Consider the following 15832-nt stretch of genomic DNA (forward strand, 5'->3'; position numbering starts at 1 on the left):
TAATTAGTAAAGTTCCACTGGAACTACTCTTTGAGCCTATTTATATTCTCAGAATCCTACCCCCTGGGTTAGGATTATGGTTAAGTGAATTAAAAGCCTGCCATAGGCTTAGAGAATGTAATAGCATATTGCTTACACGTCAAGCAAAAGAATGCAATGATAATCAACTTTATGAGAGACACTGAAATTGAGGGATTTTCTACTCTGATGTGTAAACATTTACTACAACAAAAGTTTGCTGAATAAAATATTTCATATTACAACTTAGGAAGAAAAACTTGCTCAAAACAGCTAAAGAGATTTCTAGGTATCCTGCTCATCCCCAATTTGGGCTTGGATGTTGATTATACATAGGATTATTATTACCTTTTCTGCCTACTTCCATGAATATTCTAGGCCTTATTGTGTTGATTTTAGCAGCAATCATATCTTGAAGAGTCAATATATTTAGACATTGAAATCAAGTGAAGCCTTTCTCATTAGGGACTCATAAGTTTCAAGGAACACTAAGATTCCAAATCAAAGTCAATGAAGATCAAATTATCATGGTCAGCAGTTGTCTAAGAGGAACCACATCACCAAGGTTCCATTGTGCATTTTCCTAAATCATTACTAAGTTTAATTTAGATAGCTGAAATCCAGGAAGTCAATAGTAGGGGTATCCCACTCAATTCCTATGGAAATACCCATTACTAGTTTTTCCTGATGTCCAATTAATAAATGAAACACAATTAGCTATCATGAGCCCATGATAGCCTTTATTTTGTTCAGACTACTGAAAATGGATCTTATCCTTTAAGTCATAAAATCTGGGTACTTAGAAATGACCATTTATTCATTTTTGGACACTTAATGGTAGAGAAATAGGTGCTATAATGCTGATTTAGTAGGAACATTCTTACAAATCTGAGTTGAATTGTCTTTTGGGGTAATGAAGTGTGGGCCTCTTTTAAGGGCCCCAGTCTTTGCTTCTAATTCACTGTGACTAACATCCCAGAGCTGGGTGGATGGCAGAAATAAAAAGCATTCTGATAGGAGAAAAGACATTTTGCTTATGTCATTAGGTGAATGATTCCTTAATAAATAGGGAAGAGCCAAAACATGGTATCAAACTTCTAAATTATCTTTTTTTTAAAACTAAATGTTGCTAAACCACCCCCCTTAATAAAAATGGCAATAAAGAGCCCCGGTTAAGTCACCCTAAAATGGAGTTCAAGTTTTTGCAGTTATTTCCAACAGAACAATGCAAGCTAATGACAATATAGCTTTAAGTTAAAATATAATTTCAATTACAATTAGCATAGTTACAAGATTTTCTTTCCCCAATGGAGAGCCTAAAGTAATGAGTCATTCATTAAGAGATAAAGTAATGAAAGATTCATTAAGAGGAAAATCATTTCACGACAAGCAAAAACAAAGCATAAATTGCTAGTCACACTGGATAAGACCGTGTTTAAAATAACAGTAAGAATGTACATAGTGTTATATAGGGATGGGGTTCTTGGTGATTTTATGTTCATTGCTTTATTATTTATGCTTATTATGTTTTGTCATTATTCAATAAATTTTTTATTTAAAAAATAACCCTACTTTAGAAATCTTCTTTGAAGGTGAGAGGGTGGGAAAAATAATACCAAGAGCCTGGGAGAGAATAACAGAGTAAACCATATCAACTGGGGTAAAGTTGTGTAACTGTTAACCACCTCTGCTATCAGGCCTTGTTGCAGTCATGGCATTCCAGAAGGATTCACAGTTATTTTCCCAAGGAAGGATGGGCTTTGCAATTATTGTGACCTCATGAAGATCAGTGACATCAAAGTTGAATCCAATAAAAAAAAATGAATGCTGGGGAGAGTTTAACATGCATGTTACTGTCCTTACGTGGATGCTCATACCTGACCAGACCAAGTTATTGAAGATTCAGAGGAGAGACTAAATGCAGATTACCATCCCCATTCCTATAATTCAGAAATCTTCTTTGTTGAAGTAGAATTGAACCTTCCTAGGATCTAGACTGGAGTACTGGTGACAGCATTTGCTCAGGCTCTTTGCCAAAGTCTGAGGACCACATAAAAAGACTCCCACCACGGACCTGCAGGAATAGAATAGGGCAAGAATACAGCAAAAGCTGCTATGTTCATGAGGATGGAGAAACTGCCTCCGCTAGGCCTCTACTGCTCCCAACAAACTTGCATAAAGATTCAGTTGACTCCCTCACATTCTTCATTGTAGTTTTCTCACGTTTTCTGCTTGCAAGCCCCAAATGTGCTCCCAGCCTTCTGTTGCTCTCAGCATGCATGCATCCTTACCTATTCTATGGAGAACAGATAGAAGATCTGATGCAGGGTAGAGATTCAGTGCTAGACCCCGGAGCCCAGCTCTCGGTTGACATAACAGCTCTGATGGGGGACCTGGGTGGCTCAGTTCAGCATCCGACTTTTGATTTTGGCTCAGGTCATGATCTTGTTCGTGAGATCTAGCCCTATGTCAGGCTCCATTCTGACAGTGCGGAGCCCGCTTGAGATTCTCTCTCTCCCTCTCTCTACCCCTTCCCCACTGTGCTCTCTCTCAAAATAAATAAACTTTAAAAAAATAAATAGAAATAACAGCTCTGGCACTTATCCCTGCTGTGTGAATTTAGGCAAGTTTCTTTAACCTCTGTTTCAGTCCCCTCCCCCTGTAAAATGGGTATAAAAATAGTACCCATCTCACAGGGTTGTTTTGGGGTTTATTTAAATGAAAGACCTTTGTAAAGCAATTATAAAAATGCATGGCCCATAGCAAGTGCATATGTGTTAGCTGCTATTAGAGCCATCCATTGTGCAGTTATCCCCACTTCAAAATTTCTCACACTGAAGAGGTGGTCAGCTTCTCACCAAGGATAATCTAATTATGCTCTGGGTCTCACCTTCTCCTTCCTTCTATCATCCCTTCCTCTCCCCTCCTTTTGACTTCATTGAGATATAATTCACATGTCATAACATTCACATTTTTAAAGTGTACAGTTAGTGCTTTTTAGTATAGCCACAAAGTTGTGCAACCATCACCACTATCTAATCCAAGAACATTTTCATCATCCCCCACCAAAAAAAGCCCACACACATTAGCAGTCACTCCCCATTTCCTCCCGACCACCTCCTCCCAGCCCTCGACCATCAAATCTACTTTTTATCTCTAGATTTGTCTGTTCTGAACATTTCATATAAACGGAATCATACAATATGTAGCCTTTTGGGTCTGGTTCTTTGCACTTAACAGGCTGTTTTCAAGTGTCATCCATGTCCTAGCATGTACCAGTACTTCACTTTTTTTTAGATAGCTGAATAATATTCCATTGTGTGGATATACCATATATTGTTTATCCATTCATCTGTCATTGGATACTTGGGTTATTTCCACTTTTTCACTATTCTATATATATTCATGTACAAGTTTTTGTGTGGATAGCAAAGGCTATTTTCCATTCTCCTGGGTATATAATTAGGAGTGAAATTGCTGGGTCATTTGGTAACTCTAGGTTAAATATTTTGAGGAAATGCCAGAGTTTTCCCAAAGTGCTGCACCATTTCACATTCCCACAAACAATGTGAGAGGAACTCTCCTACAATTTTTCCACTTCCTCACCAACTCTTATTGCCCATGTTTTATTATAACCATCATAGGGGCACCTGGGTGGCTCAGTCAGTTAAGCATCCAAATTTGGCTCAGGTCATGGTCTTGTGGTCTGTAGGTTCGATCCCCACGTCAGGCTCTGTGCCAACAGCTCAGAGCCTGGAGCCTGTTTCAGATTCTGTGTCTCCCTCTCTTTCTCTCTCTCTCTCTCTGCCCCTCCCTTGTTTGCACTCTCTCTCTCTCTCTCTCAAAAATAAATAAACATTTAAAACAATTTTTTTAATTTGTTTTGAAAGAGAAAGAGAGCATGAGCAGGTGGGGCAGAGAGAGGGAGAGAGAGAATCCCAAGCAGGCTTCATGCTGTCAGCACAGAACCCAATGCGGGATTCGATCCCACAAACCATGAGATCATGACCTGAGCCGAAATCAAGAGTTGGACACTTAACCAACTGAGCCACCTACGCGTCCCATCCCCATTTTTGTATATTTATTTTATTCTATGTACTGGTTTCTGTTCTGTCTATAAACATGCTTAGATCATCTTTAAGTTAAATAAGCATTTCCTGGACCCTGCCACACCTCCAATTCTTCAATATTTCCTCCCTGGGTTTTTGTGACACCACTTCTCCACGTTCTCCTACTTCTTCTCGGCTTATCTTTCTCCATTCCCACACGATGTAAGCATTGCTTAATGCTATTGTCCTCCACCACTCTCTCCTGGCAATGTCATCCATTCTCACAACTTCAACTATGGTCAGCTCAACACAGTAATTAACATAACCTCTTTTGTTTAAATGCTGCTTTCCTGTTTACAGAGCATTTTTCATATAGGTATATGTTTAATGTTTATAATAATTCTGCAAGTGAGAAGAGAAGGCACTTACTCATATAACCTCCATTTTATAGATAAGAAGTCTGAAGGTTAGAGGATTTTCTAGCTCAAGGTCCCAGGAATGGAAAGTATCAGAACTAACATTAGGACCCAGGATCATCTGAATCGGAGTGACTAAGTATTCTCACCACTGCCTTCATGAAGCCTGCTGTGATCACCCTATGTTGGCATACACTTTCCTTCCCTCGATATCTATGTACCTGTTTCATGGAGTGCATCATTCTGCTTTGGGTTGATTGTATGTATCTCTTATTAAAATGTATGCTCCTTGAGGGCAAGAACCATATCCTATTTCTCTTTCAACCTCCAAACCTTCTAGAATAATGAGTGCTGAACTTATAGAAGGTAACCAGTAATGTTTGTGAAATTGAATTGATCCTTAGTTGCCAACTTGTTCCAGGAATTTATCTAAATGATCAGCTTAATTTCTTTCCCATTAGAATGGCTGATTTCTTGGCACCAGGTTTTCCTATATGCTCTAGCATGTCTCAAAACTCTTCCAGAAAGACCGACAATGTCAGGTCATCAGTTAACTAGACAATACACTCTAAACTTTTCTTACTTGACGTAGGGATTATTAAGCCCAAAAATAATGCATTTGAATTTTTCCAGTTTTCCATTTTATTCCATAATACTAATCGGAACTGAGTCTCCTTGCCTTGTTTGAATGGGGACTTGCAGGGGAACCAAACATCTTCTTATCAATTACAAGGTCACAACCCTTATTTGGCTAAAACCCCAGATGAAATTTTTTCAGTTTTAAGCAAGAATCTGAGAATGATTCAAATAGTTTCTGCCCCAGAGATCTTTTTCCCAAAAATGCTCAACATGCTGTAATATCTTTCCTAAACTCTAACTCTGTAAACTCAACTAGAGGAAAACGCACTTACTTGGGGTGGGCATTAGCTATTGTAGAAAACTCATTGTCCCACATGGGTCTCCCAAATGAGGTTTTCTGTTTCAGACCTGTCAGGATGTCAGTGGCCTTGTCAAAGTTTAATGCGGCATGACCAGCCTGGAGCCAAAGAAATAAAAGTTAGAAAAAGCAGGCCCTGATAGCTGTTTCTTCCTTTAGCCACTTTTGTTTTGTTTTTGTTTTGTTTTGTTTTGGCCACTTCTAAACTCAGGGGTGAGGGTGAGGGCGGATAAGAAATCATAAGAAATCATTATTTCCAATCAGCATTCATGACCTTGTCTAACATTTATCTTGCATCTAACTTGGGAATTAGTGTATTGTTTGAACTCACGATGTTGGTGTCCCATCCGGTGAGAAAGAGACGGTAGTTTAGAAAATCCACTTTGCCTAATTCTTCCATCTCATGTTCCAGAGAAGCCAATAGGTCACTGAACCAGGCAAAGGCACCTGTCTCCCTACAGATCCAGAAGAAATAGATCTTGAATTAGCAAGAGAGAACATAGCCTTACTAAGTGCCTTCATGATGTACATTGTGGTGACATGATTATGAGCATATACTCTGTATTTGTTGATCAAATCTAAGAGTGACCTGAAAAATCACTTCTTCAGAGCAGCAGACTTTAGAAAGCATGAATGTTCAGAGTTCTTACAACATCCCTTAAGGAAAAAGACTTCCAACCTCATCTTTGGTTCAAGGTGATTTTAAATTCCAAATTGAAAATGAAGACTCTATTCTTGTGATGAATCTGTAAAAGTGGATGCCTTGGCAGACAGAAGTGATCACTCACTCTCATAGTTCCAGGGATGGTTACTCTCTTATCAATTGTAAAGAGTTTAACCCATGAAAGCAATGGACCTGTCCAGCCCAGTCCAGCTGCAAAGTGGTATGAGGGAGTTACCGTTTGTGTTTTAAGGTTGTGATCTGCGTGCCGAAACTTGTACCAAATAGATTTTAAGATGGAAGCAAAGGGGGTGACCCCAATTCCTGCTCCGACCAACACAGCCACTTCATACTGGAAAACATCTTCACTGACAGTGCCAAAGGGACCATCCACCTCAATCCTGACAGAAGACAGAAGACAATGGGCAAGTGAAATCTCACTTCCACCCCCAACCTCAAACATCCTCCCAGAGACATAGCTGTTCCCATTGCTCATTTAGTGCCTATTTTTTTTTCCAACGTTTTTTATTTATTTTTGGGACAGAGAGAGACAGAGCATGAATGGGGGAGGGGCAGAGAGAGACGGAGACACAGAATCGGAAACAGGCTCCAGGCTCTGAGCCATCAGCCCAGAGCCCGACGCGGGGCTCGAACTCACGGACCGCGAGATCATGACCTGGCTGAAGTCAGACGCTTAACCGACTGCGCCACCCAGGCGCCCCTGTGCCTATTTATTTTAATCATATTCTATCTTACCAGACTTAAGGTTCAACAAGGAATTGCTTTCTCTTTTCTACCTGTCTGTGTCTTGCTCTGGGTTTCCGCTGCTCTTGGGGACCTACCTGGGAATTGGTGAATGTTGTTGCTCAAAAGCCCTTATGAGATTTTCTGTCCAGTCTCCCACTGCTCTGATATGAATGGAGAAGAAGTCTTCCTCTGGAGCAGAGGTCAGAGTAAAGGGATGCCATTCCAAGTAAGAGATTGAAGGACAATTAACAAAAATATACTGTCCCACTTCCATGATAAAGCCACGCTTGCTCATCTGCAATTCCAAAACTTTGGATGGGTGCATGACAACCTAAGAATAGAGCACAGAGGCCAGAGGAAGTAAATTCAAATGGTGACAGGGGCAGGCAGATGAAATAAATGAATAAAGCTGGAGGGCAGGTCTTAGTGGTGAACTGCTAGCGAAAGTCCTTTCTAAAGGTGGCAGCAGTGGGGGGCCTGGGTGGCTCAGTCAGTTGAGTGTCCAACTTCGGCTCAGTCATGATCTCATGGTTCAGGAGTTTGAGTTCCGAGTTGGGCTCTGTGCTTACATCTCAAAGCCTGGAGCCTGCTTCACATTCTGTGTCTCCTTCTCTCTCTGCCACTCCCCTGCTTGCATTCTGTCTCTCTCACTCTCAAAAATAAATAAACATTTAAAAAATTAAAGGTGGCAAGTTACTTTGTCCAGACAGTGGTTGCACTATGGAACTGCAACTCAGCACATTCAGGTTGCCTGATTCTTCACTACTAGCTGTTTATCCAAAGGATACAAAAATGCTGATTCGAAGGGGCACATGCACCCCAATGATTCTAGCAGCATTATCAACAATAGCCAAATTATGGAAAGAGCCCAAATTTATATTGACTGATGAATGGATAAAGAAGGTGTGGTGTGTGTGTGTATATACACAATGGTATATATATATATATATATATATATATATATATACACACACACACACACACACACACACACACACACACATACAATGGAATACTGCTCAGATATCAAAGAGAATGAAATTTTTTCATTTGCAACAATGTGAGTGGAACTAGAATGTATTATGCTAAGCAAAATAAGTCAGAGAAAGACAAAAATCAGATCATTTCACTCATATGTGGAATTTAAGAAACACAACAGATGCACGTAGGGAAAGGGAAGGAAAAATAAGATAAAAGCAGAGAGGTGGGTGCCTGGGTGACTCAGCCGGTTGAGCATCTGACTTCGGCTCAGGTCATGATCTCACAGTTGATGACTTCAACCTCTGCGTCAGGCTCTCTGCTGACAGCTCAGAGCCTGCAGCCTGCTTCAGATTCTATGTCTCCCTCTCTCTCTGCCCCTCCCCTGCTCATGCTCTGTCTCTCTTTGTCTCAAAAATGAATAAACATTAAAATTTTAAAAAAGCAGAGAGGGAGGCAAACTATAAGAGACTCTTAAATACAGAGAACAAATGAGGGTTACTGGAGGGGTTGCAGGTGGAGGGGATGGGCTAAATGGGTGATGGGCATTAAGGAGGGCACTTGTGATGAGCACTGGGTATCATATGTAAGTGATGAATCACTGGGTTCTACTCCTAAAAACAATCCTACACTGTATGTTAACTAACATGAATTTAAATAAATTTTATAAACAAACAAACAAACAAACACACAAATAAATACCAGGTTGCCTGATTCTTTGGAAGAAGATAGAAATGCCATTTTTATTTTACTGTGAAAGCCTCTATCCAGATTTTTAAATGTTAGCAAACAATTCAACTTTCTAAACAATCAGTGTGTGGGCCAACCAAAATATGTCTGTGGGCTAGATCTGGCTCAGGCCACCTGTTTGCAGCCTCTGACATAGACCCATGCTGATGATTTCTGCCAAACCCTTTTTCCCATAGTTTTGTCCAACACTGGAGGAACTGAAATATATTGCCCCCCAGTTCTTTTTTTATTCCCTTCAGGGTGACAACATGACAATCTATTCCTATAATCAGGAAGAATAAGACTCTTATCACAGCTAGGGGAAAGTGTATATTCATTACCTTGGTAATCACAACCTTCTGCTTTGAACGATAAAATCGGAGAATCCTTTCAAAGATATAAAGAATGCCTGGTGCAAGTATCCACTTCCAAGACTGCACAGAAAAAGAATAAAGTTGAGGTTACACATTAATCTCTTGTTTAGGATTTGTGTAGCAGTAATATTGAATATTACTTCATTCAGTAATATTTATTGAGTTTTCTGATGTGTATCATTATTAAGCCACTAATTTCACCAAATCTTGAGGATGGAAATGGAAAGGAGTAAATTGCAATGGTTTCATTTGCTAATCTGTTACTCATAAAGCAGATCATTTCCTGAAGTTTTACAAGTCTCACTGGGAAGCATAGAAAAGCACAGAAATAAAATACATTATAATTATATGTATAATTATAATGTATACATATACCTATAATTATACATATACATATATATGTATATATATCTTAAATTATATATAAATTTTAATTTTAAGACTCCAAGACAGTATTCCAGGACAATTTGTCCAATCTGAAAAAAACAACAGAGAAAGTAGATGCAACATGGAAGCAGATTATTATAAACAAAACAACTAACAAAAAAAGGAAAATGAGTGACTGACACTATTGGTAACAGTATATAAAACTTGGTATTTATCCATCACCTCTTTTTTCAGGTTTTCAAAACAGCTAACATAGTAATATACTTTTTATCTTGTCTACATTTTTTTAAAGTAGCCTTTCTATCCCTGAGATCCTCTCAAAGGTAGCAGGTTGCCCCCATATGTACATGAGCTGCTAAAAACATATTTCCTAGCAATGCTAAGTCATGTCCTTTCTTGCACAACTTCTTCAGAACAATACATCAGAACTATGTGGAATGAGGTTTCTTATGCTGTTTCAGGCAAACAACTTCCTTAGGTATTTTTAGTAAGGAAAGGGGCAGAGATGGGGCTGGTGAACTTGAAAGTGGGTATTATACAATTTGATATTATTCCTTATTTGGAAAAGATTCCCCATGTCTTCAAAGGAAACACAAAAAAATATATATATTTAAGAAATGGTTGATAACAATATGGAAAAAATTGACCTCAGAAGTAATCAGAGAAATGAATATTAAACCAAAATAGCATTTTAGAAAGCCTGGGTGGCTCAGTCAATTGAGCCTTTGACTCTTGATGTCATCTCAGGTCATGATCCCAGGGTTGTGGTAATAAGCACTGAGTGTGCAGCCTGCTTAAGGTTCTCTCTCTCTCTCTCTCTCTCTCTCTCTCTCTCTCTCTCTCTCTCTCTCTCCCCCCCCTTTCCTGCTCACATGTGCTCTCTATATATAAAATTTTAAAAATAGTATTTTAGCCTCTAAGATTGGGAAAAACAACTTTAAACCATAATGCCCACCATTAACTGGGATGTAGGGAAATGGGCACATTCACATGTGCAGGTAATGGAGGACAAATTAGTAGTATCTTCCCAGAAAGCAAAGTGGCACTACATCCCAACAGCCTTAAAAGCATTCCTTCTCTTTGACCCAGAAATTTCACTTCTGGGAAATGAAGCATAAAGATATAATTAAGGTGTATACTAAGTATATGAGCGTAGCAATGGCCATATTATTTACTAAGAAAAAAATGACAAAAATGGTATATCACACAGATTTCTTTTGCCAATACCAAATTCACTTTTTTAAGTTTTTATTTACTGTTTTGTATTGAGACATAATTGACATGTCATTATATAAGTTTCAATTGTACACCATAATGATTCAATATTTATATATACTGCAAAATTATGACAATAAGTCTAGTTAATATCCATCACCATACATCGTTGCAAAATAATTTTTTCTTGTGCTAGGAAGTTTTAACATCTACTCGCCTAACAACTTTCAAATATGCGATACAGTATTATTAACTATAGTCACCATGCTATACCTGACATACCCATGACTGGAAGTTTGTACCTTTTGACCACCTTCACCCATTTTGCCCACCACCCACCTCCTGCCTCTGGCACCCACCAATCTGTTCTCTGTATTTATGAGCTAGGTTTATTAAAGTACAATTCCACATATAAGTGAGATCATACAGTATTTGTCTTTTTCTGTCTGACTTATTTTACTTTGCATAATGCCCTCAAGATCATTAAAAATGATCATGTAAAAAATTTGACAAAAATGGTATACCATACAGCTTTTTAAAAACAAATGTTTCAATGAAGCAGCAGAAAGAGAAATTAAAAAAGCAATACCATTTACTATTGCCCCCCCAAATAATAAAATACCTAGGAATAAAGTTAACCAAAGATGTGACAGATCTGTACTCTGAAAACAATAATGCATTGATTAAAGAAATTGAAGATGACACAAAGAAATAGAAATTCCATGCCCATGGATTGGAAGACAAATACTGTCAAGATGTCCATACTACCCAAAGCAATCTACAGATTTAATGCAATCCTTACCAAAATGTCAACAACATTTTGCACAGAACTAGAACAAACAATACTAAAATTTTTTTGGATCCACAAAAGACCCTGAATAGCCAAAGCAGTCTTGAAAAAGAAAAACGAAACTGGAGGTATCACAATTCCAGACTTCAAGTTATATTACAAATCTGTAGTGATCAAAACAGTATGGCACTGGCACAAAAATAGACACATAGATGAATGGAATAGAATAAAAAACCCAGAAATAAACCCACAACTGTATCATCAATTAATCTTCAACAAAGCAGGAAAGAAAATCTAATGGGAAAAAGACAGTCCCTTCAACAAATGGTGTTGGGAAAATTGGACAGCAACATGCAAAGAATGATACTGGACCACTTTCTCATACCATACACAAAAATAAACTCAAAATGGATTCAAGACCTAAATGTGAGACCTGAAACTATAAAAATCCTAGAAGAGAACACAGGCAGTAATTTGTATGACATTGGCTGTAGCAATATTTCTCTTTTTTAAGTTTATTTATTTATTTTTGAGAGAGAAAGAGCATGAGTGAGGGAGGGGAAGAGAGAGAAGAAGGACAAGCCCAGGCAGACTCCACACTGTCAGCACAGAGCCCGAAGCAAGGCTTGAACTCACAGTGAGATCATGACCTGAGCTGAAATTGAGAGTTGGATGCTTAACTGACAGTCACCCAGGCACCCCACAACATTCTCTAGATTTATCTTCTGAGGCAAGGGAAATAAAAGCAAAAATAAACTGCTGGAACCACATAAGAATAAAAAGCTTCTCAACACTGAAGTAAACAATCATCAAAATTAAAAGGCAACCGATAGAATGTGAGAAGATATTTGCAAATGACATATCCAATAAAGAGTATCCAAAATATATTAGGAACTTATAAAACTCAACATCCAAAAAACAATCCAGTTAAAAAAATGGGCAGAAGACATGAATAGACATTATTCCAAAGAAGACACACAGATGGTCAACAGACACATAAAAAGATACTCAACATCACTTATCATCAGGGAAATGTAAATCAAAACTACAATGAGATGTCACCTTACACCAGTCAGAATGGCTAAAATTAACAACACAACAGGTGTTGGCAAGGAAGCAGAAAAAGGGGAAACCTCTTGCACTGTTGGTGGGAATGCAAATTGGTGCAGCCACTCTGGAAAACAGTGTGGAGGTGCCTCAAAAAGTGAAAAATAGAACTCCGATCCAGCAATTGCACTACTAGGTATTTACCCAAAAGATACAAAAATACTGACTTGAAGGGATACATGCATCTGGATGTTTATAGCAGCATTATCTACAATAGCCAAATTATGGCAACAGCCCAAGTGTCTATCGACTGATAAATAGATTAAAAAGAAGTGGTATATATACAATAGAATATGACTCAGCCATAAAAAAAGAATTAAATCTTGCCATTTGCAACGACATGGATGGAGCTAGATAGACAGCATTATGCTAAGTGAAATAAGTCAGAGAAAGATAAATACTATTTGATCTCACTCATATGTGGAATTTATTTAAGAAACAAAACAAAAGAGTATAGGGAAAAGGAGAGAGAGAGGCAAACCAAGAAAGAGACTCTTAACTATAAAGAGCAAACTGATGGTTACCAGAGGAGAGGTGGGTGGGGGCTGGGTTAAATAGGTGATGGGGATTAAGGAGTGCACTTGTGATGAGCACCAGGTGATGTATGGAAGTGTTGAATCATTATATTGAACACCTGAAAGTAATATTACACTGTATGTTAACTATAGAGGAATTTAAATAAAAACTGAAATATATATATATACAATAAATTTTAATATATATTTATTCAAATTTATTATATTTTCTTTTCTGGCTTCAAGGTCTTTTAAAATATTTAGGGAATATTTTTTCTAATCCTCCGGTATTAGATAAAAATTTCCCATGTGTTGGGGCGCCTGGGTGGCTCAGTCGGTTAGGCGTCCGACTTCAGCTCAGGTCGCGATCTCGCGGTCCGTGAGTTCGAGCCCCGCGTGGGGCTCTGGGCTGATGGCTCGGAGCCTGGAGCCTGCTTCCGATTCTGTGTCTCCCTCTCTCTCTGACCCTCCCCGTTCATGCTCTGTCTCTCTCTGTCTCAAAAATAAATAAACTTAAAAAAAAATTCCCATGTGGTATTAGGGCGCTTTTATGATTTCCTTCCTTTCTTTAACATTTAAATCCTTGATCCATGCATTCCTGATTCACATTTTAATGTACAGTGTGGAATAAAGATTCAGCTTTTTTCCTGGATGGATATCCTATTATCTCCAAAACATTACTGAATGATATATCTATTTTTCCTACTAATTTGAAATGCCAACTTTTGGAGATTTTTTAAAGATATTATTCCCATTCTAGATGAGGAATGAGCTATTGCTCTTAATTCTGTAACTGATTTAAAGATTTAAAGACTTTAATCACCTTCAGAGCACTTTGAGATACCACAAGTCAACCTCTCCCATTTATTCCTCCATCTAACATATTTTATGAGCAAGCAAAGATAAACCACGATATCCACAGTAATTATCCCAAGGCACACCTTGAGTTCCCTGGAACCCAGTTTCTTGAATGCCCATTATTTAATAATAATTTCCAAACAGGTACTTATAACACCAAGGAAAGCTGACTTTAAGAATGCTGCTTGTGGGGCGCCTGGGTGGCGCAGTCGGTTAAGCGTCCGACTTCAGCCAGGTCACGATCTCGCGGTCCGTGAGTTCGAGCCCCACGTCGGGCTCTGGGCTGATGGCTCGGAGCCTGGAGCCTGTTTCCGATTCTGTGTCTCCCTCTCTCTCTGCCCCTCCCCCGTTCATGCTCTGTCTCTCTCTGTCTCAGAAGTGAATAAACGTTGAAAAAAAAAAAATTAAAAAAAAAAAAAAAGAATGCTGCTTGAGGCACCTGGGTGCCGTCCAACTTCAGCTCGGGTCATGATCTCATAGTTCGTGGGTTCTAGCCCTGCATCAGGCTTTGGGCTGACAGCTCAGAGCCTGGAGCTTGTTTCAGATTCTGTGTCTCCCTTCCTCTCTGCACCTCCCACGCTCACGCTGTGTCTCTCTCTGTCTCTCAAAAATAAACATTAAAAAATTTTTTTAAAAGAATGCTTTTTAAAAAAGTTAAACTCACAGAAACAGACACTAGGAAGGTGATTAACCAGGGCCTGGGGAAGGGGGTCGGGGAGTGTTAGAAAGATGTTGGTAAAAGGGTATGTGCCTTCAGTCATAAGATGAATAAGCTCTGGGGATCCAATGTAAAGCATGGTGACTATAGTTGATAATAGTGGATAGCATACTTGAAATGTGCTAAAAGAGTAGATTTTAAGCATTATCACTACCAAAAAATTGGTAACTACGTGAAGTAATGGATGTGTTAATTAATCGCATTAGGGTGATCATTTCACAAAATATGCATGTATCATTCATCACATTGTACACTTCAAATATATACAATTTTATTTGCCAATTGTACTTCAAAAAATCTGGGAAAAAAGAATGCTTGCCCCCACTCAAGAAAATTGACTTGATTTCACAGCTAATCTTTGGTACAGTACAGTGTTCAAGAGCACATTCTTTGGAATCTAAAAGGCTTGGGCTTGAATTCCAGTTCCACTAGTTACTTACTGTAGGAGCTTGGCAGTTTAATCTCTTTGAATCATAGTCCTATCATCTCACAATGGAGACAAAAAACGTACGTACCTCATAGATTATTGCTATGTATAAATGAGACAATCCATATTACACAGCAAACCTGTCATATGGCAAACACTATTAATAATAGAGCTATCAGGGCATCTGGGTTGTTCAATTGGTTAAGGGTCCGACTTCGGCTCAGGTCATGATCTCGCAGTTCATGGGTTCTAGCTCTGCATCAGGCTCTGTGCTAACAGCTCAGAGCCTGGAGCCTGCTTGGGATTCTGTATCTCCCTCTCTCTATGCCCCTCCCCTGCTTGTGCTCTCTCTCTCTCTCTGCCCCTCCCCCACCTGTGCTCTCTAAATAAATAGATAAATAAACAAAAAACATTTTAGTAATAGTAATAATAACAATAATAATAATGTGAGCTATCATTATTACCTTTGGAGAGGGTCTCACAACATGCAATAACCATTAGTTCTTTCTCTTCAGGATCCCCTGCTAATGATAACTCCCTAGCCTGTTGTCATTGATATTGGAGTTCCTTGGTGGTAGGAACCTTGAAAATATATCCTCCAGAAGACCCAGCACAGTGCTGAGCTAATAATGGTAACAATAATAAGAGTAATAATAACACAATAACAATAACAATAACAGCTCCTGACAGAAGTCTGTCCCTGTCGGTGGGCTTCTTACCTCAGCAGGGAGCCCTTCAAATCGGGGATGCTTGCAGTGGGAGTCATGATCATCCCACTGCTCGAAAAATTCTGCACACCTGTGTGGATGACTCTCATTCAGGCTCTCTTCTGTTTGACCCCGGACAATTCCACTGAGATGGACAAAGAAGGACAGTTTGGGACAAAGAATTATGCAAGGCCAGGGG

The 15832-nt window shown here is 38.9% G+C and overlaps 1 protein-coding gene across 3 annotated transcripts in view; it reads right to left on the bottom strand.

Moving 5' to 3' along the window:
- Positions 1-1125: 1125 nt before the first annotated feature.
- The window catches only part of NOX1 (NADPH oxidase 1), a 28556-nt gene continuing 13849 nt past the window's right edge, over positions 1126-15832 (bottom strand). For 2 of the 3 annotated variants that reach the window (XM_030305659.2, XM_032592143.1), the window contains 7 exons: positions 15646-15778; positions 8877-8969; positions 6924-7159; positions 6320-6482; positions 5752-5898; positions 5395-5519; positions 1126-2092 (listed from right to left, as the gene is read on the bottom strand). In XM_030305659.2, coding sequence (XP_030161519.1) covers positions 1966-2092; positions 5395-5519; positions 5752-5898; positions 6320-6482; positions 6924-7159; positions 8877-8969; positions 15646-15778 — 1024 coding nt within the window. In that variant the 3' untranslated portion in view covers positions 1126-1965. The remainder of the gene's footprint in view (positions 2093-5394; positions 5520-5751; positions 5899-6319; positions 6483-6923; positions 7160-8876; positions 8970-15645; positions 15779-15832) is intronic. The other variant, XM_032592144.1, reaches the window with a different exon arrangement.

This window comes from Lynx canadensis, chromosome X (genome assembly GCF_007474595.2).
Source record: "Lynx canadensis isolate LIC74 chromosome X, mLynCan4.pri.v2, whole genome shotgun sequence".
Lineage (NCBI taxonomy): Eukaryota > Metazoa > Chordata > Mammalia > Carnivora > Felidae > Lynx > Lynx canadensis.